Source organism: Gekko japonicus, unplaced genomic scaffold (assembly GCF_001447785.1).
Source record: "Gekko japonicus isolate JY-2015 unplaced genomic scaffold, Gekko_japonicus_V1.1 scaffold1237, whole genome shotgun sequence".
NCBI lineage: Eukaryota > Metazoa > Chordata > Lepidosauria > Squamata > Gekkonidae > Gekko > Gekko japonicus.
This window is the reverse complement of record NW_015172593.1, coordinates 187,807-209,878: the sequence shown is the minus strand read 5'-3', so window position 1 is coordinate 209,878 and position 22,072 is coordinate 187,807. Positions and strand designations below refer to the sequence as shown.

The 22,072-nt window shown below is 49.3% G+C and overlaps 1 protein-coding gene across 1 annotated transcript in view; it reads left to right on the top strand.

Moving 5' to 3' along the window:
• The window catches only part of IL17RE (interleukin 17 receptor E), a 42,803-nt gene that overhangs the window by 6,778 nt on the left and 13,953 nt on the right, over nt 1-22,072 (top strand). The window contains exons 2-9 of the mRNA XM_015421539.1: nt 3,200-3,215; nt 7,758-7,907; nt 8,979-9,082; nt 11,776-11,899; nt 12,540-12,679; nt 15,952-16,020; nt 17,085-17,151; nt 21,590-21,777. Coding sequence (XP_015277025.1) covers nt 3,200-3,215; nt 7,758-7,907; nt 8,979-9,082; nt 11,776-11,899; nt 12,540-12,679; nt 15,952-16,020; nt 17,085-17,151; nt 21,590-21,777 — 858 coding nt within the window. The remainder of the gene's footprint in view (nt 1-3,199; nt 3,216-7,757; nt 7,908-8,978; nt 9,083-11,775; nt 11,900-12,539; nt 12,680-15,951; nt 16,021-17,084; nt 17,152-21,589; nt 21,778-22,072) is intronic.

Below are 22,072 nucleotides of genomic sequence, written 5' to 3'. Positions count from 1 at the left end.
AAAAATAGCCCTGGCAATGGGTATCTGCCTCATGTCCCTCTGGACTTTGGTGAAGCTAACAAAATTGAGAGAACGGAGTTGGAGATTTCCCTGATGTCCCTTCTTTGTGCACCTTTAAATGGGGGGGGGACCTTGTTGATACCATTGACGGGTTCCCCCCACCCCCATTCTCAGCTTAGTATTACTAGAGTCCAGAAAGTTGAGGTAACACACTGTCACAAAGTCCTCAGACAAATCTTGGCAGGCCTGCCTCAGAGTCTAGTCACCTGGAAATCTAGGCCAGCACCTGGGGTGGGTAGGCCAACGAGGAATGTCGTATGTGCTGCGAGGTGACACTAAAGTGGGAGAACCAGGATTACTTAATGGTTTATAATGCATTTGCTGAAACAGGGAAAGATTCCTGAAAAACAGATTGTTTCCTCATGGAGATGGGACCCTCTTGTGCTGTGATTGGTGCTTCCCTATACACACGCCATTTCCCCCCTCATCATCAGAGCCAGTTTGGGGAGAGCCAGTTTGGTGTAGTGGCAAAAACAGCCATTGTATCAAATAATGGTATCAAATATTATCAAAAATATATTTCACCCAAACAATACATAGAATACATTCAGACAGCACCTTGTCAGTATCTCAGTATCACTATCACTAGTCCCACGGGACTCTACCTGATAGAATTTGAGAGATACGCTATCTTAGATAGGTTATTATGTTTGCTGCAAGGATTCTGATGGGACCCTAGACAAGTATGCTGCTATGTTAAGAGCTTTAGTGCCCACAAAGAAAAATTATTGCACCTTATGTCCTTTATATATACATCACGGTCCTTGAAAAAGATTATTTCAAAATGGGTAAATTACTAGAGTCCCATGGGGCTACTGATAGTGATACTGAGATACTGACAAGGTGCCGTCTGAATGTAAACCTGCACTCAATGGTATTGTTTGAGCGGAACATACTTTTTGCTATGTATTGTGTGGGTGAAATATATTTTTGATAATATTTGATACCATTATTTAAATAACAGTATCGAAAAATATAAAAAGAAAAAGAATAAAGCATAAAATTGTTCTACCATAAACATATACTTACTGTAAAGGTAAAGGTTCCCTTGCTCGAAAGCCAGTCGAATCCGACTCTAGGGTTGCGGTGCTCATCTCCGTTTCAAAGCCGAAGAGCCAGTGCCGGCATGACTAAACACCAAGGCGCACGGAACGCTGTTACCTTCCCACCGAAGTGGTCCCTATTTATCTACTTGCAATTTCTTGCTTTCGAACTGCTAGGTTGGCAGGAGCTGGAACTAGAGACGGGAGCTCACTCCGTCATGCGGCACACTCGGGTCTCGAACTGCTGAACTACCGACCTTCCACAGCCTGCAGTTCAGCATCTTAACCACTTGAGCCACCGCAGCTCCTATACTTACTGTACACAGTGACATATACTTTTGTATGTCCAAACTTCTGAGAGCCTGGGAGCTAAGTAGAGTCACCCATGGTCAGCACTTGGATGGGCGACCACCAAGGAAGACTGGGGTTTCTACGTGGAAGCAGGCAATGGTAAACCACCTCTGCCTCTCTCTTGCTTTGAGCACCCCATGGTTGGGGCGACCCATGAGTTGGTTGCAACTGGATGGCGCATTCTCTTTCTCACGCAAAGAATTGCTTTAGATTAACCGCTGTGTGTGCCAGACAGAAAAAAGGAGCATTTGTCCATCACGCAAATGTTAAGGCCAGTTTGCAGTAAACTTTCCCCCTGTCACAGTAGGCAGAGCCTCTAGGTAAGGATAATCCGGGAACTGTTCTGATAAACAGCCTCATGAACAATTCAGGAGGGGAGAGCACAGATCCCCTGTAAAAGGGAATCTTGCTCACATCTCTGTTCAATCCCTCCACCCCTCTTCTGCAGAAGCACATGTCTGATTGCGTAACCTAACAGCGATAACACGCCATCCCGCTGCTAGTTTTTCAGTGGTATGTTATCGCTGAAGCGTTACACAGTCAGAGATGTGCTTCTAAACATGGCAGCGTGGGGTGCAGCGGTCACCCTCATAAGCGCAGAGGAAACCACATCTGAAGTCGCAATGGGTATGCATCTGAGTCCACCCTCAGGTACAACAGGCGCTATATAGCACGCTTCTCGGTTACTACTTTCATGCGGTCAGAACTGCTTGTAGGGAGCCAGGTGGAGAGTGTTACTAAACTCGGTCCTTCTTTTCTTTCTTTCAGACCACAAATGACTAGTATCAGGATGTGTGGGCGAGTGAGCTGGTATCTTGGGTGGGTCTATTCCCCCTAGGGTTGCCAGCCTCCAGGTGGGGCCTGGAGATCTCCTGCTTTTACAACTGATCCCCAGCTGAGAGAGATCAGCTCCCCTGGAGAAAATGGCCGCTTTGAAGGGGGGACTCTATGGCATTGTACCCCTGCTGAGTTCCCTCTGCTCCCCAAACCCCGCCCTCTCCTGGATCCATCCCCCAAAGTCTCCAGGTACTTTCCAACCCAGACCTGGCAACCCTAATTCCCACCCACCCCCGCCTGAATAAAAACCAGTACATGTGAATCGAACTGCAGTTGTGTGAATTAAACGGAACCAAACTGTTCACCGGCCTTAGCTCACAAATGCATATACCTCTTAGCAGGGCTTTTTTTGTAGAAAAAGCCCAGCAGGAACTAATTAGCATAAAAGGCCACACCCAACAGCACAGCTCATTAACATATTAGGCCACACCCCATGTTACCAGAAGTGTGGTCATCCAGCCACACCCACCTTTTGCTTCTTATTCTGTTTACCTTGTTTATTGTCAAAACCCAGGGCTTTTTTTGTAGCAGGAACTTCTTTGCATGTTAGGCCACACACCCCTAATGTAGCCAATCCTAATGAGTTTCTGCTGTTGGGTGTGGCCTATTATGCTAATGAGTTCCTGCTGGGCGTGGCCAACTCGGGAGCCAGTCGGAACTCTATTCCTGTGCGTTCCTGCCCAAAAATAGCCCTGCCTCTTAGACTCCTGACATCTTAGACGCTTTCCAACCTTCAGCAGTTTTATCCATGCTAAGTATGGCAGGTGCCTACACTTCTCATTGTCACAAACCAGGAAAGAGGGGTAAATCAGGGACTCACAGCCATTTTAGACACTCCTGTCCTAGAGTTCGGGAGGGACCTTGATTCCACTTTCCCCTACTAACCCTCTCCTTCTCTCTTGTTACAGGCCTGCAGAGCTAAAGGTGAGTAAACAATGTGTGCCCATTTGCCAGTAGCTGGAGTTGATTGTGGGAAGGAGAGAGCAATTCAGGGGAAAGGGTTTGAAAGTGCTGAACTCAGGGATGTTGCCTGGCGTTATGCAGGAAGGGCCCCACATCACATAAGTTCAGCGAAAGCCAATTTGTACAGCTGGGAAAGCTTTTACTGAACTTTGCTACTTCAGACGAAAAGCACAAGAGGTACATATTTGAACATGCTTAGCTGGGCGGGCGGTGGTTGCAAACCTTCCGCTGGTAGCTAGAGATCTCCTGCTGTTACAACTGATCTCCAGGTGTCAGAGATCAGTTCACCTGGAGAAAATGGCCACTTAGGAAGGTGGGCATTATGGCCTTATCCCCTGTTGAAGTCCCTTCCCTTCCCTCCCCAAACCCCACCCTCCTCAGGCTCCACCCCCAAAACCTCCAGGTATTTCCCAACCCGGAGCTGGCAGGCCTAGTGTGCAGGGAGTACTTTTGACCGGGGAAGCTTTCCTATATGCAACTCTCCATTTGCATCAGGATGTGGTACCAGCGGTGAAAACCTTTACCACTTGAATCTGGGGATTGCATACACACGTGCCCTAAACAGAGGGTGTCTCCTCCCTGAAGGTGCAACCAGATCAGCAGAGAAAGATCCCATGAGCACATCTTCTGACATCTTTCATTTCATTTAAAAGCAGCCATACTGGGGACCGTGGTGCTGGATCTAATCCCTTCTGCTTACAAATTTATTTATTTATAAATAAATAAATACTTTGGCTGCTGTCTTGAGAGAAATCCAGCTCCTCCCAGCTGTGTTAGCCCATGGCTCTTCCCCACTTAGGGTTACCAACCTCCATGTGGGATCTGGAGATTTCCCAGAATTACGACTGATCAGTTCCATCGGAGAAAATGGCGGCTTCGGAGGGTCCACGCCAGTATGATATACCATTGAGTCTAGGAGAAATCAAAGTCCCTCCTTGGGGAGAATTTGTTCTCCAGGGATTTCCCAAGGCTGAGTTGGCAACCCTTAGGGTTGCCAGGTCCCCCATGGCCATCAGAAGGGGATGAGGGGGTAGGATTGCCAGTTTCATCTTAGGAAACCTCTGGAGATTTGGGGATGGAGCCTGAGGAGAACTGGCATCTCAGTGGGGTACCATGTTATAGACTCCACCCTCCAAAGCATCCATTTTCTCCAGGGGAACTGATCTATGCAGTCTGGAGATAAGCTGTAATTCTGGGAGATCCCTAGGTCCCACCTGGAGGCTGGCATCCCTAGCAACCCTACAAGTACCTGAATTAATAGTAGTTTAAGAAGGGGCTATTTCTTCTTGGGGAGCGCTCTGTGGTCTGCCCCTGTTGCCTCAATCTAATTTTCCTGCCCAGTTGGCTGTTTCTATTTGTAAGTAAAATTAAAGTCTTCTGAAGATGCAACCTCCAGATGTCCTGGGGCTTGCCTAAAAATTCTTCTTTGGGATTAAGGTGGACAAGCACTGTGTTCCAGAGAGGCATTAGGGGGCACTGTGCTGCAATAACTGTAAAGATCACAGTTCTAAGGGCTGCAGGATTTGCCTATTCAGTAGGGAAAACGGTATCCAAACAAGATCCAGTACTGGAGAGTGAAAGCATGATCCTATACATGTTTACTCAAAAGTAAATCCCACTGAGGGATTACTTGTAAGCAAGCATGCACAGGGAGGGCTTCTTTTGGAAGCCGTCAAGACGTTAGGCAGAGTTCAGCAAAACTAGGTTGGGTTATCCATCGAAATGTGTGGGGAAATGCAAATTTACTTAGTGGAGCTCCCTTTGCACAGGGGACACAGGCAGGGGAAAGCGCAAGATCTTCTGCAACACCTCTATGCTTGTTGTTCAGGTCTGAAGTTATTGGTGTCTTATTTCCTTGATCAACAGCAGATTATGTCAGGGCACATCCGTGCACTTAGCAGTTACATAACTTCTATCAATCACATATACAAACAATGACACGTACTAAACATGTCAAGGTGCCGGATGTAATTTATTGGCGGGTCAGTAAATTGATACTGGTTGTCTGCGCCAGCCTTTTGCAAGTTGTTCATGTCCCCTTGGCAGTGAAAAGGCAGTTCAGGGCTCCTCCTGTGCTATGTAACTAGGCTTGCCAGTTTCCAGGTGGTGACTGGAGATCTACTGGAGTTTCAGCTGATCTCCAGGTGACAGAGATCAGTTCCCCAGGAGAAAATGGCTGCTTTAGAAGGTGAACACTATGGCATTATACCCCGTTGAGGTCCCTCTCTTCCCCAAGCCCCACCCCTGGCTCAACCCCCCCCCCCTGCAAATCTCCAGGTATTTTTGAGCCCACAGCTGGCAGCCCTATGTGTAACTCCGGCTGCGGTCACACGAAGCAGTAGCCACACTACTGTGATGGAAGATAGGTGGATTTTCCGGGCGTGATCTCACCGCCACATCTGGGAAGCGTAGAGCTCCCGAGGTGAACCCAAGGCTTCCCTACAAAGATGCGCGGTTAAAAACTAGTACCTCGGAGGTACTAGTTTCCGGAAACCGCGGGGCAAGGGCGGGCATCTGATCGCGTTTTTGGTGGCATCCGGCGCCCGCCCATGCCCCATTGCAAAAAGTTTTTTCCCCCTGAAGTCTCCAGGGATGCGCACAAGCAGCCAATGGGGCATGCACATACTTTAGGTTAAAAAAAAACCCGTTTGCCAAGCAGCGCCGCTTCTTTGGCGCGTCGTGTGATCGGCACCTCCCCCCTAACCACGGGACCTCGACAGGACCACGAGGGGACGCCTGATCGCGCAGTTGCGCGTTATTTCGCTGCGGGGCAAACAGTCACGCCTCCCCCCCCCCCGCGCGCGATATCCGGCCCGTGTGACCGGGGCCACAAGTTAGTTTTGCATGCATGGAGTGGCAAACGTGTTAATGGCAGCAGGGCAGTTTCCAGTGGTCACTGAACTTATTAGCCAATTGAAACCTGAGCACTATAATGCAAATTAGGATCCAAAGTGACATTCCTTTATCTGGCATGAGCGTCCCACTGCACTGCACTGCACAGGAAGAAGGTGTCGCAGTTGGCATCTGTTCGAAACTGATAATTGCTTCTGACTTCAAGTCAACGTTCACCTGCTCTGAGGATCAAACTGTAGGATAGGATGAGATGCTTGAGGGTCTGTGCACCCCACTCCTGGTATTATTAATGTCCTTTTTTTGTCCCACTCTCCTCCAAGGAATTTGTCAGTTTAAGCACCTCACCTAAGCTGATTTCCCTTCACAATTACTCTGTGGCTGAGGAAGGACTTGAACTCAGATCTCTCCAGTCCGTGCTTGCTAGGGGTGGGACTGTGGCTCAATGGCCGAGCATCTGCTTTGCGTGTAAAAGGTCCCATTTACAAGGACCAGGTAGTAGATGATGGGAAAGACCTCAGTTTGAGACCATGGAGAGGTGAATTAGACTCAGAGAGAGTGAGTGACCCAAGGTCCACGCAATGGCCACTACCAGTCCAGAGCAGGAAATACTGACCTTAATAGACCATGGGACTGAAAGATAGCTGCTGTGAATACATGCTGCTACTTCCACACACTGGGTTGGGTCCAGCCAGCTTTCCCTGTAGTGATGGGTGGTGAGGGTACCCTTTGTCCACCAAAAAGGCTACTCTGGGGATCGTGGGACCTGCAGGGACGAAAAGTGTGGGCAGCAGGGACTGGAAGAAGGAGGTGAATTAGTGGAATGGAGTGAAAAAACTGTCTGGATCTAACATGTGGATCAAAACTGTTGCGCATACATTGTGTTCAGGATAGGGTCGCCAACCTCCAGGTGGTGTCTGGAGATCTCCCGCTATTACAGCTGATTTCCAGGTGACAGAGGTCAGTTCACTTGGAGGATATGGCCACTCTGGAAGGTGGACCTTATGGCATTATGCCCACTGAAGTCCCTCCCCTCTCCAAACCCTGCCACCCCCAGACTCTACCCCCAAATCTCCAGGTATTTCTCAATTCAGAACTGGCAACCCTAGTTCAGAATCACAATGGTGAGGTATACCTGACAATTGTGCCATTGGCCCAAGTAACATTGACCAGGGAGCCTAGAATACGAGGAAGCATGAGAGCAGGGTAGTTGGTGTTTTTTTAGGGTTGCCAGGTCCCGTCGTCACTCAGGGGGATTTGGGAGGTGTTCTGGGACGTCCCTGAAATGATGACAACACCCAGAAGCGACATCATCACGCCAGGGACATCGCATGGGGACGTCCAGGTTTGAGGGCAAAACTCTATGATAAAACCGGCTTAAAACCATAGAGGTTTGCCCTCATACAAAAGCGTCCCTGTGTGACGTCCCCGGAGTGATGATGTCACTTCTGGGTGATGTCATCAAGTCAGGGAAGTCATGTGGGGATGTGACTGTTTGGGGGCGGGTTTTCCCCTGCCTGCTAGCTGGCTGGCAGCAGGCTGAAGCCCCGAAAACCGGGGGAACACCCGCCCCAACCTGGGGTCTGGCAAACCTAGTTTCCCCCCCTCTTTCTCTCTCATAGTCTACAAAAATCCTTCTGCTCTTTCCAACAGTGTATGGGGCCCTGCCCAAACCACGATGCCAGCAAAAGTCGTGGGAAGGCCCAGCCCTCTCTGTGCCAACCCTTGCTCTCAGCACAGTTCAGCTATGCCCGCATAAATGCCAGCCGTGTGTCCGTGTTCGCTTGGCTCTGAATGCTACAGGTATGCTGGGGGAAAGGACAGGAGGGGCCTGCTGTTAATGGGGATGTGGACAGTGGAGAATGGCAGATTTCTGCCTGTCCTGGCTTGGATGACATTGGCACTGTCTTGCCTGTGTTTAGCCTTACTGGGATGTGGGAAGGGAACATGAACATGGGAAGGAGATTCACAACCCTGGGTGAAATGTACTCATTCCCCGCCAAATTTTTGCAGGCAGATCAGTCTAAATTATGCCAAAATTATGCTTGTTGTTTTACTTTCAGGTATATTTTGAAATAATTTTGCTTCACAAGGTGACACGGGGCCAGGAGCAGACTAAGAGGTTAAGATAGCCTTAGACGAAGCCAAGTGCAGTGGCCTCTGCCATGCTACGAGTCTGTGCGGTGGGGCTACTCACCCAAAATGGACATACGAGTTTTGGGAAATTACTATAGGATTGCTTGATGCAGAGACATCATTCTCAGGTCTTCCAGGAGGTTCTTTTGCATATGGATTGGCTCCTCAGGAAAGCTCCTCCATTAGCATGTTCACAGCCTGGGGAACTCCTACAAGATATTGACTCAGCCCTACCCCACCTTCCTGAGTAGATATAAATTACCTGCCCACCATTTTTCTTCTCACCTTGACACAGAGAGTACTCCATCTTTCTGCGTTATACCTCTGAGGATGCCAGTCACAGCTGCTGGCGAAACCTCAGGCCCTACAATGCCAAGACCACGGCCATACAGCCTGGAAAATCTAAAACAACCAGTAAAACGTTTTTGATGTTTTGCTCTGACATCAGCAGGCATAGAAAGACTTTTGAAAAAAGATGAACGTTGAACATTGACAGTCTTGAACTTTGTGCGGTAGAAACCTGTTCCATGCTCCGACATTAAACGCACAAAGGCTTAGAATACAGGCAGCTTCGTAGGCTTCGTGGTGGTGGAAGGACAGAGTCATGCCTGCTATGGAGTGAGATCTTCTTGGGGGTAGCCAAGCTGTGTGTCTCATGATAGGTTTTCTTTGTAGAGTGGCCTGTTGCCTTGGGCACATTGCAAGGGCTAGCCTCACACTCTCTCTTTCTGACCCCAGGCATAGAAGGGCTGGAACTGCATTTCCTGGTACTAAATTCTAACCGCTCCGTCCGACTTCAGGTCCTCAGGCGAAACAAGCGGAGAGCAGGCACAGACACCTTGGTGAGTGGCTCACTGGCCCTCTGGTGAAGGCTGGAGTGTCCTTCTCAGGCTTTGACCCCAGCCAGACAGCCAGGGAAATTCAGCTGGTGACCGATGCTTCCCTCTAAACTGTGGAGTCTAGTGAGCAAAATTTCTACTTTGTGAGCTACTGGCATTAAAGTTGCGAAAGAGCGATTTGGCTGCTGCAGAAATTACTTTGCTCTGGAGCCATCCTTCCTGAGCTAAGGCAAAAATGTGTGAGCCGGAGGCTTAAAAAACTGTGCGCTAGCTCACACTAACTCAGCTTAGAGGAAGCACTGCTGGTGACAATACTCTTTATCCTCCCTGGGAAAAGCTGTAGCTGTAGAATATCTCTTTCCTGTGCTGCTGTTTGGTGTCTAGGGGCTCTGTTTCAGGAAAAAGAAGAAAAAATGGTAACTTTGTTGCACAACCCCTCTTTGGTTGCTGTATTAAGGGGAGCATGCTTAAGTAGGTCTACCTAGAAGTAAGTCCAATGTTATTCAATGGGGCTTGCTCCCAGGAAAGTGTCCTTAGGATCCTAAAACCTGGCGATACATCACACAAAGTGGGATGCCGTTGCCACTGCCAATGTTTTTGCAAAGGCAGAAACATTTTCTAGCAGTCATCTAGATAGAGGAACTTGCTTTCCCGACTTTGCAACAGCCCACCTCCAACACTTGAGTGTGGGCAGCTATGTTATTAGGTCCTCATTTATAAACCCTCCCCTCAAAATACCCAGATATTGCCTATGGGAAATCCAGAGTCTGCCGCTGGAAGAATAATCTGATGCTGCTATCTGTGGCCCCAGGGTATTTCAGAAAGGACACCCTCAGCAGTGGACTAGGAAGGTAAAACAGCCTTCGAACAAGCCAAGCGGAATGGCCCCTGCTGCACTGCAAACCAGTCCTGCAGGGGACACTGACTTCAGAGGCACTAAGGAGGGGCATTCGCTCAGCCACCGCTCCCTCCTTCAAAGCACTGGGCAGTGTGGGAGAAGGGAACTGATGAGGGGACACTGATGATCATTGTTGTTGATGGATCTGAGCCAAGTGATCCCTGAAGCACTGGGAGAGCTGCCAGGGACTGGCTTTCCTTCCTCCTCGTCACCAGTGGCCCTCGAGGGCAGTGCCCCCCAGTGCCCCCCAGTCCAACCCTGGCAGTGCTGAGTAGGGAAATACCTGGAAATTTGGAGGGGATAGAACCTGGAGAGGGTGGGGTTTGGGGAGAGGAGGGGCCTCAGGAGGTTATGATGCCATACAGTCCCACCTTTGAAAGCAGCCATTTTCTCCAGCGAAACTCTCATCTAGTGACCAGCTTTAATTCCAGGAGATCCCCAGCCAATGCTCCCTCTAAGCCGTGGAGTCTTGTGAGCAAAAATTCTACTTTGTGAGCTACTGGCTTTTTATTTATTTATTTTTATTTATTTTTGGAGTTATATCCCACCCTCCCCGAAGGCTCAGGGCGGCTAACAAAGAGGCACGAGTGCCAAAGTTAAAACAGATAAAAGCAGAATTAAAGCTGTGAGTGAGCGATTTGGCTGCTGCATAAATTAGTTTGCTCTGGAGCCATCCTTCCTGAGCTAAGAGAAAAATGTGTGAGCCGGAAGCTAAAAAACTGCGAACTAACTCACACTAACTCAGCTTAGAGGGAACACTGTCTCCAGCCACCACCTGGACATGATACAGCAGTTTTGTTGAAATGAAGTAGATCTGCATCTGCTCAGTACCTGGGAGGGAAGTATTTCTTTCTGCAACTAACAGGAGGAGAATTATCATTACTTTGGTCATACATTCAGTTTATGAGGCGCAGAAACTTGCTTTTAGAAACAAACAGCACTTAAAATATCTTGCATATATTACTGGATTCAACATTAGATAAAATATTTATACTCCACACCATGATTGCATCTGGAAATTTCTAGATCTACTGTTGCTTGGAGATTTGCCAGAGAATAGTAGACCTGACAGTAGGGTGTGACCACTGATAAAGAAGTTCCTCCAGTTTGGGGCAGGTTGATGTCCAGCGTAGCTATGAGGCATAGGCAGCAAATGAGAGGGATATTAGCCCAAGCTCAGGGATGCCAGCCTCCAGGTGGACCAGGGGATCCCCCAGAATTACAGTTCATCCCCTGATTTCAGAGACCAGTTCCCCTGAAGAAAACGGATGCTTTGGAGGGTGGGCTCTGTGGCCATTGTACCCCACTAGCTCAACCCCAAAATCTCCAGGCGTTTCCCAGCCTGGCAACCCTACGCCCTCATATTTTGCCAGTGGGCGGGGGGAACGGACCTGGCCACCCTAGTGTGGTGTAATGTGTCTTTAAGATCACTTGGAGTTTGTCATGTCCACCTGCAGGGCATTAGCAGAGTGGGCTTTTATCAGTCGTCTACTTGTTTGTAGCAGGAGCACGTTGTGTGTGCAGTGATACCTGGCACAAGGTTTGTGGAATAAACATTGTACTTTTGGATTAAACCCTGCCTGAGAGTGTGACTGAGACATTGTTGGATTTGTCCTGGACAGAGGACATCACACCTAGTTTCAGGGGGAGGATAGCTGGTGCGGCTACCTTGCTGAAACTAAGCAGATATGGATCTGGTCAGTGCCTTAGATTCTGTAGTACCTCAGGTTCTGTAGTAGAATAATACTGTTCCTTAAAAAGATGGACTCAGTTCTCATCACCATATTCTTTTCCCTAGTGGCAGCTGCAGTTCGACTGTTTCACAGCAGAGAGTGGCCAGTGGGTTTTTGTCTGGCTGGAAACCCTTCCCAGTAGGATGCTGGTTCTCAACCAAAGCCTTCAAGTTATTAATGAGAGGTCAGGTAAGATACAGTTGGCCTTGCAGAGTCTTACAGCTGTTTCTGTCTCCTATTCCTAGGCAGGGCTCTTTTTGTAGAAAAAGCCCAGCAGGAACTCATTAGCATAATAGGCCACACCCAACAGCAGAAACTCATTAGCATATTAGGCCACACCCCCGACAGCACAGCTCATTAGCACATTAGGCCACACCCCCATGTTACCAGAAGTGTGGTTATCCAGCCACACCCACCTTTTGCCTGGTATTCTGTTTACCTTGTTTGGTGTCAAAACCCAGGGCTTTTTTTGTAGCAGGAACTCCTTTGCATGTTAGGCCACACACCCCTAATGTAGCCAATTCCAATGGGTTTCTGAAGTTGGGTGTGGCCTATTATACTAATAAGTTCCTGCTGGGGGTGGCCAATTTAGGAGCCAGCCGGAACTCCGTTCCTGTGCGTTCCTGCCCAAAAATAGCCCTGTTCCTAGGAGCTCTGGAATTCTGTCCTTAGCAAATCCTGTTTCTGCAAGTGCCCATTCATCAGATTATTACAGGGAATCTGAGAACTGTTCGTGTCCTTAGCAACCCATACAGGACAGGAGACCAATCTTGGCGGGACCGGGGGGAAATCTTTCTCCTCTGCCACAGCCTGTTTTCCTTCCCCACAGGGCCCAAGTTCCACTACACATGGATGCCAGCAGATCGAGTGATTGAGGTGTCTGTTCCCGAAGGCCCCAATGTCACTGCGCGCCTCTGCCATCAGCTGGCTCTGGAGTGTGAAGAATTGCACCCCCCTTTCCACAAGCAGGTAGGTCCCTCAGGAGAGGAGGAACACAAATTGGCCCTATGTGAGGAAGAAAGCCTGAAAGTCTCCTGTTGAGTCCTATGGTGAGGGTGGGGGGAATGGAAGAGTGTTGGGAGCTGAGTGCCCCTGAAAAAAATCAAGTACCTAAGTACAAGCAGGGGATGCACAAGAGAGGAAATCTCCCCCCAGCCCCCCCAGTCTTCCTCCCTACATTATTTTCCCTTTTCCTGCTTCCTATCTTCTTTTCTGATCCCCCCCCATCTGCCACATTTCCTTCTAGGGTTGCCAACCTCCAGGTGGGGCCTGGAGATCTCCTGATATTATAACTGACCGTCCAACAGCAGAGGTCAGTTCCCCTGGAGAAAATGGCTGTTTTGGAGGGTGGAGTGTATGGCACTATACCCTGCTGAGGTCCTTCCCCTCCCCTCCCCAAACCCCACCCTCTCCAGCCCCCCCCCCCATCCCCCGTGCATTTCCTCAATCTCCAGGTATTTCCCAACCAAGATCTGGCAACCGAATTTCAGGCCTTGCTTCCATCCGCCCTGCAACTTCTCACCTTTTCCCTGCTTTCTTCCCTCTCTCTGCCCCCATCTCCACCCTTTTACTCCATTCTTCTTTCTGCACCAGGTTTCCAACCTCCAGGTGGGGGCTGGAGATCTCCTGGGATTACAACTGATCTCTAGGCTTCAGAGGTCAGTTCCCCTGGAGAAAATGGCTGCTTTGGAAGGTGGACTGTATGGAGCAATACACTGCTGAGGTCTTTCCCCTCTCCAAACCCCACCATCCCTAAAATCTCCAGGTATTTCCCAAGCAGGAGTTGGCAACCCTATAATTGGCTTTATTTCTTTCCATATCCTTCTTTCTTCTTGACTTCCCTGCCTCCCCCTTCCTTCCTCCACCTCTGCCACCCCACCACTCATGTCGTGTTACAAAACAGGGTAGCCAATCCTGGATTGGGAAATTCCCGGAGATATGGGGGAGGAGCCTGCGTACGGCAGGATTTTGGGAGGGGAGGCAGTTCAGCGGGGATGTGACGCCATAGAGTCCCCACCTCTGAAGCAGCCATTTTCTCTAGGGAAACGGCGCTCTGTAGGCTGGAGCAGTTGTAATTCTAGGGCATCCCCAGGTCCCACCCAAAGGTTGGCTACCCTATTTCAAAATGAAACTGCAGCAGTCAGTTTGGATTACCCAAGTAAAAAAAAATGTAAAGGTTCCCTTGCTCAAAAGCCAGTCGAATCCGACTCTAGGGTTGCGGTGCTCATCTCCGTTTCAAAGCCGAAGAGCCAGCGCTGTCCGAAGACGTTTCCGTGGTCATGTGGCTGGCATGACTAAACACCAAGGCGCACGAAACGCTGTTACCTTCCCACCGAAGTGGAACCTATTTATTTACTTGCAATTTCTTGCTTTTGAACTGCTAGGTTGGCAGGAGCTGGAACTAGAGATGGGAGCTCACTCCGTCATGCGGCACCCGGTACCACGAGCCAAAATGGCTTTCAAAATACCATGAAGTTATCTCACAAGATACTGGCATTTAAAAACTTCGTCACATCCATTCTGTTCTGGGGAGCCCCTCCAGATTTGTAGAAACCTCTCCCCTTCCTGTACCTGCCCTGCTGAGCAGTCAACATCACACATGACAAGAGATTGCCCTGTGGCCATCGGTCCACAAGAAGGAGGAGAGTCTCCGTACTTATATATCTAGTTCTGATGTAGACACTCTTTGCCTTCCTGTAGACCTTTGTTGGCCGCAGGGCAATATCTCGTCATATGTGTTGTGGTGACTACTGCATCAGCAGCTACTACTAGCAGCAATGGAAGAACTGTGGTTCATGGTTTGTATGTACAAGGATCCACAATCAGTCCTTGCCATTCTCAGTTAAAATATCTCAGGGGGTTGCCCTGTCCTCGATAGCCCAGGCAAGCCTGATCTCGTCAGATCTCAGAAGTTAAGCAGGGCCGACCCCGGCAAGTACGCTAGGGTTGCCAAGTCTGGGTTGGAAAATACCTGGAGACTTTGGGGGTGGAGCCAGGAGAGGGTGTGGTTTGGGGAGGGGAGGGGCCTCCGCATAGTAAAATGCCATAGAGCCCACCCTTCAAAGCAGCCATTTTCTCCAGGGGAGCTGATCTCTGTCGGCTGGGGATCAGTGGTAAAAGCGGGAGATCCCCAGGCCCCACCTGGAGGCTGGCAACCCTAAAGTACGCGGAAGGGAGACCAAGGAATACCAGGGCCGTGACGCAGAGGCAGGCAATGGCAAGCCACCTCTCTAAAACATCCAAGCCCCACTAGGGGTTGCCAGAAGTCAACCATGACTTCCAGGCATACACACATACACAAACTACTCACCCCCTCCAAAAAGATCTCAGGGCTAAATTGCCTAAAACATGGGGAATCATAAGCAGTTGCACCCTTCTAAGTCCATTGAAGTAAATGGGCTTAGGAGGATGCAACAGTGTTTAGGATTACATCGTAAATAACTGGTGTGCCTGGGTTTGGATCAGGACCAAGAAACAGGGGGAGTTTGTTTAAGCCTCTCCCTTGTGCTATTTTCCTGTGGGACTTTATGTTTATCCACTGGGGCAAACTGCAGCCCTGCAAGGTTGTTTTGAATAGAGAAACACTGTGTGGGTGTAAGACAGAACCTCTGTCCCTGATTGTGTTTGCCCAGGCCAAAGTTAATACCTGAATACATTCATGATGTTAGAATCATAGCTATTATGGAAGTGCTAAGTATACCTACTAAGTTAAACCTGTTAGGCAGTGGCAGAGTACAAAGTGGTTCACAAAATGTGCGTACAACAGGGGAAGTTTGCTCCCCCAGCTCTGTGGTCCTGATCCAAACCAGAATCTGATAGAGTGGCTGTTTAAAGGAAACTTGGGGGAGGGGGGATTTTGGCCTCCATTCACAGAACTCCTGGTGACTCACAGCAAGTTTGAGAAAAACGTTTGTCTGAATTGTGCCTCCAGCCAGAACAGCTAGCAGTAGCTAGAAGGAACAGAAGTCTGTGCCATTACGTGGCTGCTTTGTATGTTTGATGACACTGTTTCCCATCATCCTTCTTTGCTGCTGCTTGTGTGCACAGCCATCGTACACAGAGGGCAAGAAGGCAATAGATGCTCCGAAGGAGATGTGGCCTTGATGTACAGAGACCACAGTGAGAAGGAAAGATGGAAGGAAAATGAGCTGAAGGATGAGAGCAGGGTGGGGGTGCTGAGTTAGGGAGGCGTTGTCTACTTCCGAGTTTCAGGGTCTTTTGCAATCCCTTTCTCCCGACAGGCACTGGTTTCCAGACATCAACCTGCTGTGCTGCCGTATGAGTACCTGCTGCCTTGCTTATGCATTGAGGTGCGCACATGTGGATACATCCTATTAGGGTGGCCAGGTCCCCCGTGGCCACCGGCAGGAAGGGGGTGGGGGTTGCCAGCTCCAGGTTGGGAAACTCCTGGAGATTTGGGGTGGAGCCTGGGGAGGACAGGGACTTCAGTGGGGTCCAGTTAGGGTTGCCATGTCTGGATTGGGAAATATCTGGAGATTTCAGGGGTGGAGCCTGGGGAAGGTGGGGTTTGGGAAGGGGAGGGACCTTAGCATGAATGGATCTTGGTCATCTGGAGATTAGTTATAATAGCAGGAGATCTCCAGGTGCCACCTGGAGGTCAGCACAGTGCCACAGAGTCCACCCTCCAAAGCATCCATTTTCCTCAGGGGAACTGATCTCTGTAATCCGGAGATGAGCTGGAATTCCAGGGGATCCCCAGGCCCCACCTGGGGGCTGGCATCCCTACATCATATTGAGACACACCCCCCCAAGGCTTTTTGGGAAGACAGAGTGGAGATGTGTTCCTTGAGGAGAAACTGCGAAATAAAGGACTAAGGAGAGAGGATTAGAGGGCATTCAGACGAGCATTGCTTCAGATTTCACTACCTTTGTTTTCTGCAGATCATTGCAGCTGTACTGGTGACCTTTTAGGGTTAGCCAGCTCTGGTTTGTGAAATTCCTGGAGATTTGTGGGCAGTACCTGCAGAGGGCCGAGTCTGGGGAGAGTAGACAGACATGAGTTGTAATTCTGGGAGAATTCCTGGAGGTTGGCAAAAGTAGTTACCTCTGAGAGCACTTTCCACCCCCCCTCCACATGCAGTGGCTGTAAGAGCTGGATGCTAGCAATGAGCCGGGGAATTGTACATGGAGTGGGCACGTCAGCATACACTGGGAAGCATATTATTCAAGAAAGTGTGGACTAATCTATCTTTGGGGGTGGGGCAGTGTTCTGGAACACTCCAGAGTCTAAGCAAGAAAGAAAATGGAGTCCATCTATAAATACTAACCCAAGTGGCGGTGAGGTCCCCCTGGGATCATGGGAGAGGCATTAGAAGCAGCCTGATCTGCCTGTATCTTCCCACCTTTTCTGCAGGCATCATATGAGCACCTAGACAGCCAGCGTAAGAAGAAGTGCCCCTTTCAGGATCAGCCAGAAGCCTGTGAGTCTTACTTTATGAGCCAATCTGCCAACTGGGGCGAGTGCCTGTTCTCTCTCTGGGTCTGTCTGCACAATTCTCTTACGCAGAGCTCTGAGCAATTAAAGGGGAGGTAGCAGTAGTGTGGAAACTCAGGTTGCTAACTCTTTTACTGGCTTTGATCTTAATTTTCTTTATCATCCGCTTGATGCGCAGGCATTCATTAAAATCTGAACAGGGCCATTGCTAAACTGCTGTGCTTTCAAACCACTTTGTTAAGGAAACCCTGCTTTAGTCTTCCACACCACATCGTTTGTTCCTAAACGCCTTTGCTGCCTCAGAGCAGAGTCCCCGGATGCTGTCCCATGTACCCAAGCATTACTGTGTATGCAGCCCACTTGCTATTGGACAGCTGCAATAAATGGTCAGGGAAGGGGTGGGGAAGCGTTTGACATCCCAAATCTCCTCAGAGATCCTTGGACCACTCTTGGGTAAGCCAGTCATCAGCCACCCTCCACTTCCCCTATTTTGTCTAGCTACTAGTTTTGCCAATTCTGTGTTGTTGGGAAAAGCCTGGGGATTTTAGGGGCGGAGCTGGGGGGGCAGGGTGTGAGGAGGGAACTCAGCAGGGTACAGTGCCATGGAACCCGTCCTCCAAAGCAGCCATTTTCTCCAAGGGAACTGGTCTGTCTTGCCTGGAGATCAGTTGTAATTCCAGGAAGTCTCTAGGCCCTAACTGGTGGTTGGCAACCCTCTTCCTTAAACTTTCCTTTAAAAATCTGAAACAGAAGGAAAGCTTTTTACGGATCTCCAGGCCCGTAGCTACAGCGGGGCATCTTGGGGCTAGGCCCCCTGACTTGCTGGCAAGGCCCCTGACTTCCCATCTAGCCCAGGGGGTCACGGCCTTCTCCCCCGGATTAAATTGATTAGCCAGTGCCCCCTAAGAAATTTAAATGACCCCTGACTTTAAAAATCCTGGCTACAGGCTTGCAGATCTCCCTACTTCCTCTCTGACTGCTTTGCCACATTCTTTGTTTTCTTGTCAGGAATAAAATTAAAGATCAAGAAGAAATACATATTCAGGGCCAGGTCACTCACTCTCTCTCTCTCTCTCCCCCCCCCCCATAGTATAAACAGTTGGGTGGATGTTGAAAGCAGTTTCCTTTATGATATCTGCAAGCATCACCTACCCATACATTTGGGGCAGTTGAGGTATGGGAAACGGCATTGTTATGATGGGGATTTTGTAAGCAGTGTTCCCTCTAATCTGAGTTAGTGTGAGCTGGCTCACAGTTTTTTAGCCTCCGGCTCACACATTTTTGTCTTAGCTCAGGAAGGATGGCCCCAGAGCAAACTAATTTATGCAGTAGCCAAATCGCTCGCTCACAACTTTAATGTCAGGAGCTCATGAAGTAGAATTCTTGCTCACAAGACTCCAGAGCTTACAGGGAGCATTGTTTGCAAGTGCTCCCACATACCAGTTACTTCTACTCACCAAGGTGCATGACGTTTCCTTGTAGTCTGAAAGACCTCCCTCCAGTCTTGTGGCAAAGTTTCTGTGCCCAGTCCAAGGTGCCTGCAACACTTTTATCCCTCATCAGAACCCCTGTAATTAATTTTTGCCATGGGTTGCTGGTTGCCCAAGTGTCATAGAATCATGGAATCGTAGAGTTGGAAGGGTCACCTAGTCCAACCCCCTGCACAATGCGGGAAATTCACAAATACCTCTCGCCCACATCCCCAGTGATCCTTGCTCCATGCCCAGAAGAGGGCAAAAAACCCCAACAAACCCTCTAGGATCCCTGGCCAAACTTGCCTGCTTCCTGACCCCAAAATGGCGATCAGCATTTCCATTGATGTGTAAGAAAGGGCCACAAGAACTAAGCACTGAGGCAACCCCTCCAGTCCTCCCTCTCCTGATCTGCCCAAGTTCACAGAATAATTTCAAACAGGGGAAGTGATGGGCAGCTGATGACTTTCACCCCTCCCCCAGCTTTTTGGCAAAACGCAAGATCTTCACTGGTCGTTTTCTGCATATCAGGCTGCTGTTAATAGGACTACTTTGACAATAGGGAATTATCCTTACTTTAAACAATTGTATTAACGATCTCTTGCTACTCGTAGTTTTAGTTTGTTCCCATCCCCAAACCCTATAGGTGTGTGTGTAGTTTAGAAATAGGCTTGCCAAGTCCCCCCAGGGGGCGGGGAAATCCCCGCCCCAGAGGCCCGTTTCCCGGCGGCGGCAGATCAGGCCCCGGGGGGAACCCCACGCCGACGTGCGCGTCACCAGGAAGTGACGTTACGACGTCGGGCACACTGGGGGCGGGGCCACAACCATCTGAGGGAAAACTCTGCGGTTTCCTCTCCGATGGTCATGGCCCCGCCCCCAGCGTGCCCGATGTCATAACGTCACTTCTGGGTGGTGCACGTGCGCGCTCCAGTCGCCGCTCGGGAGTCCCCCGCTCCAGGAGAGAAACGACTTGGCAACCCTATTTAAAAAAGCAATAAAAAATAGGACAGGAGAAGGCCAGAGTGGCTTTTTATGCTCACCTGGCAACCTTAATTAATTAATTAATTAATTAATTAATTAAATTGTATTTATACCCCGCCCTCCCCGCGAACGGCCCAATATCTAGAGGGAAAGGATTAGAGCTACCCAGGACCTGTGGTTCAGCCATGGAGGCTGTTTCCATTGGCAGGACTCAGACCCTGTATGAATGCATTTTTCTAAGTATTCAAGGCCTTGTTCGGTTTGAGGTGCCTACCTGATTCACAAGGAGCGTCCCTGTGATGTATTGGATCTAGTCTGTGGGATTGGACCAGGTTGCGCCCACTTCAAATCCTCACGCAGCCCTTGAGCTTCCTGGGTGACCTTGTGGCAGTCTGCCTCCCTCAGCCAATGCCGGTTCACAGAATTTTAGTGGTGTTTTTTTTTTTAAGGATCTAATGGGGAATCTTCTTTGGTAAATAATATTCTGGAAATACATTTCACTGCAGTTTTCAATCTGTCTTTAGGGAGTCATAATGTTTTTAATTTGGAAAGTGTATTTTAATGATGATGTGTTCAGTGAGCTTCCTTGTGAGCTTAAGGCAGGACAGCAATGAGCACAGTAACAAATACACTAATAACAATAAAGGAAAAACACACTCACAGATATAAAATAGTCTCAGTCTGCTCTGCATCTTTGATCTAGCCGAGGAGCCCCTGGCTTGGATCCTGTGCCTTTCTTCTGCATGATGTGGGGTTTGTTATTTTATTCTGGCTTTAACTGGAAACGTTTTTAACCGTTATTGCAGCCCACCTTGAGCCACTAGGAAAGGCGGGGTGTCAACATTTTTATAAGTAAATAATAAATAAATGAAGGCGCTCCTTTCGGGCCACTCTGCTCATCCTCTGCTGCAGAGTGCATTTTCTCTGGTACTTCTAATTAGTTTTGACGCCTCCAGCTTGGAAGGCCCTGGAGATCTGGGGTGGTGCCTAGAGGGGCTGGAGTTTGGGGAGAGCAGGGAGCTCAGCGGGGTGGGGTGATGCCACAGAACGCGTCATTTCCTCCTGGGGAACTGATCTTTGTTGCCTGAAATTCTGGAGGGCTCCATGCCCCACTTTGAGGTTGGTAACCATAAGTGCTAGGCGTAGGGTTGCCAACCTCCAGATGGGGCCTGGAGACCCCCTACTATTACAACTGATCTCCAGACAATAGAGCTCACTTCCCCTGGAGAAAATGGCTGCTCTGGAGGGTGGACTCTGTGGCATTGTACCCTGCAGAAGTACCTCCCCTCCCCAAACCCCGCCCTCCCCAGGCTCCACTCCCCCAAATCTCCAGGTATTTCCCAACCCAGAGCTGGCAACCCTACTCAAGACCAATGTTTTCCGAGGAGCTCCAAGGTGCCTCGTGCGAGAGGAATGTGCTGGCCAGCAGAGGCACAGCTACCAAGGCACAAGATGCAAGCCAATCTCTTTCTGCTAAACCTAATTGGACCTTCAGTTGCAAGTTCAATTGGAAAATCAACCTTCGGCTGGGGTTTGTTGGCATCAGATCACTGTGTGTCTGACCCTGAATAATACTTATGTGTTAGATTTCTCATTATACATATAGGCAGGAATAAGGAGAAGAGTGCCTCTGTACACATGCAGAAGTGTTGGGCTTAGGGGGCGGGTGTAAGTCGTTAGGGCCTCTATTTTTGCAAATTAAGCACTGGGAAAAGGAGTATGACGGGGAAAGGTGCTATAAGGTAATTTACGTGTGTATCTTCTGGAAGGAGGGGCTGTGGCTGAGTAGCAGAGCATGTGCTTTGCAGACCAAAGGTCCCAGGTTCAATTCTGGGCATCTCTAGTTGAAGGATCTCAGGGAACAGGAAATGCCCTCCTGTCCGTGAGACTTGGAAGATACGGTGCTGTTCAGAGCAACCTAAGGCCCAATGCATTGTAAGGCATATCATATTGTTCCTTCCGCTGCTATAGATGGTCCAGAGTTGTGGTCCTCAACGCAGATCGAGGACTACAGCACCAGCGACATGGCCCAAATGGCTATGTCTGTACATGGCCGCTGCCTGCTTTATCCCAATGCCTCCCTCTGCTGGAAAGATAGTGCTGCTCTAGAAGCAACCTGTTCTGACATCCCCAATTCCACAGCCACCAGATCCGACCAGGTAAAGGAATGGCAGTCCTGTGATGAGCTCAGTGGGATGACGGTGGGGCGGGCGGGCTTTGTGGTTTAGTGAACAGGATGTGGATAGCAAAGATGAAAGGCTGAGAGTGGTGGGATTTGGGAGCCAGTTGCTCCAAAGGACAGTTGGTGTAATACTGTGATTATTTTGGATTCTGAGTGTGTTGGGAGAAGAATGGGATATAAAAAAATGGCCTAAATTAATTAACTTTCTTTGAGGATTTTTAAAGAGAATGCAGCCCCAGGGGGATTGCAGTTTAAGAGAGCAGGAAGGTATT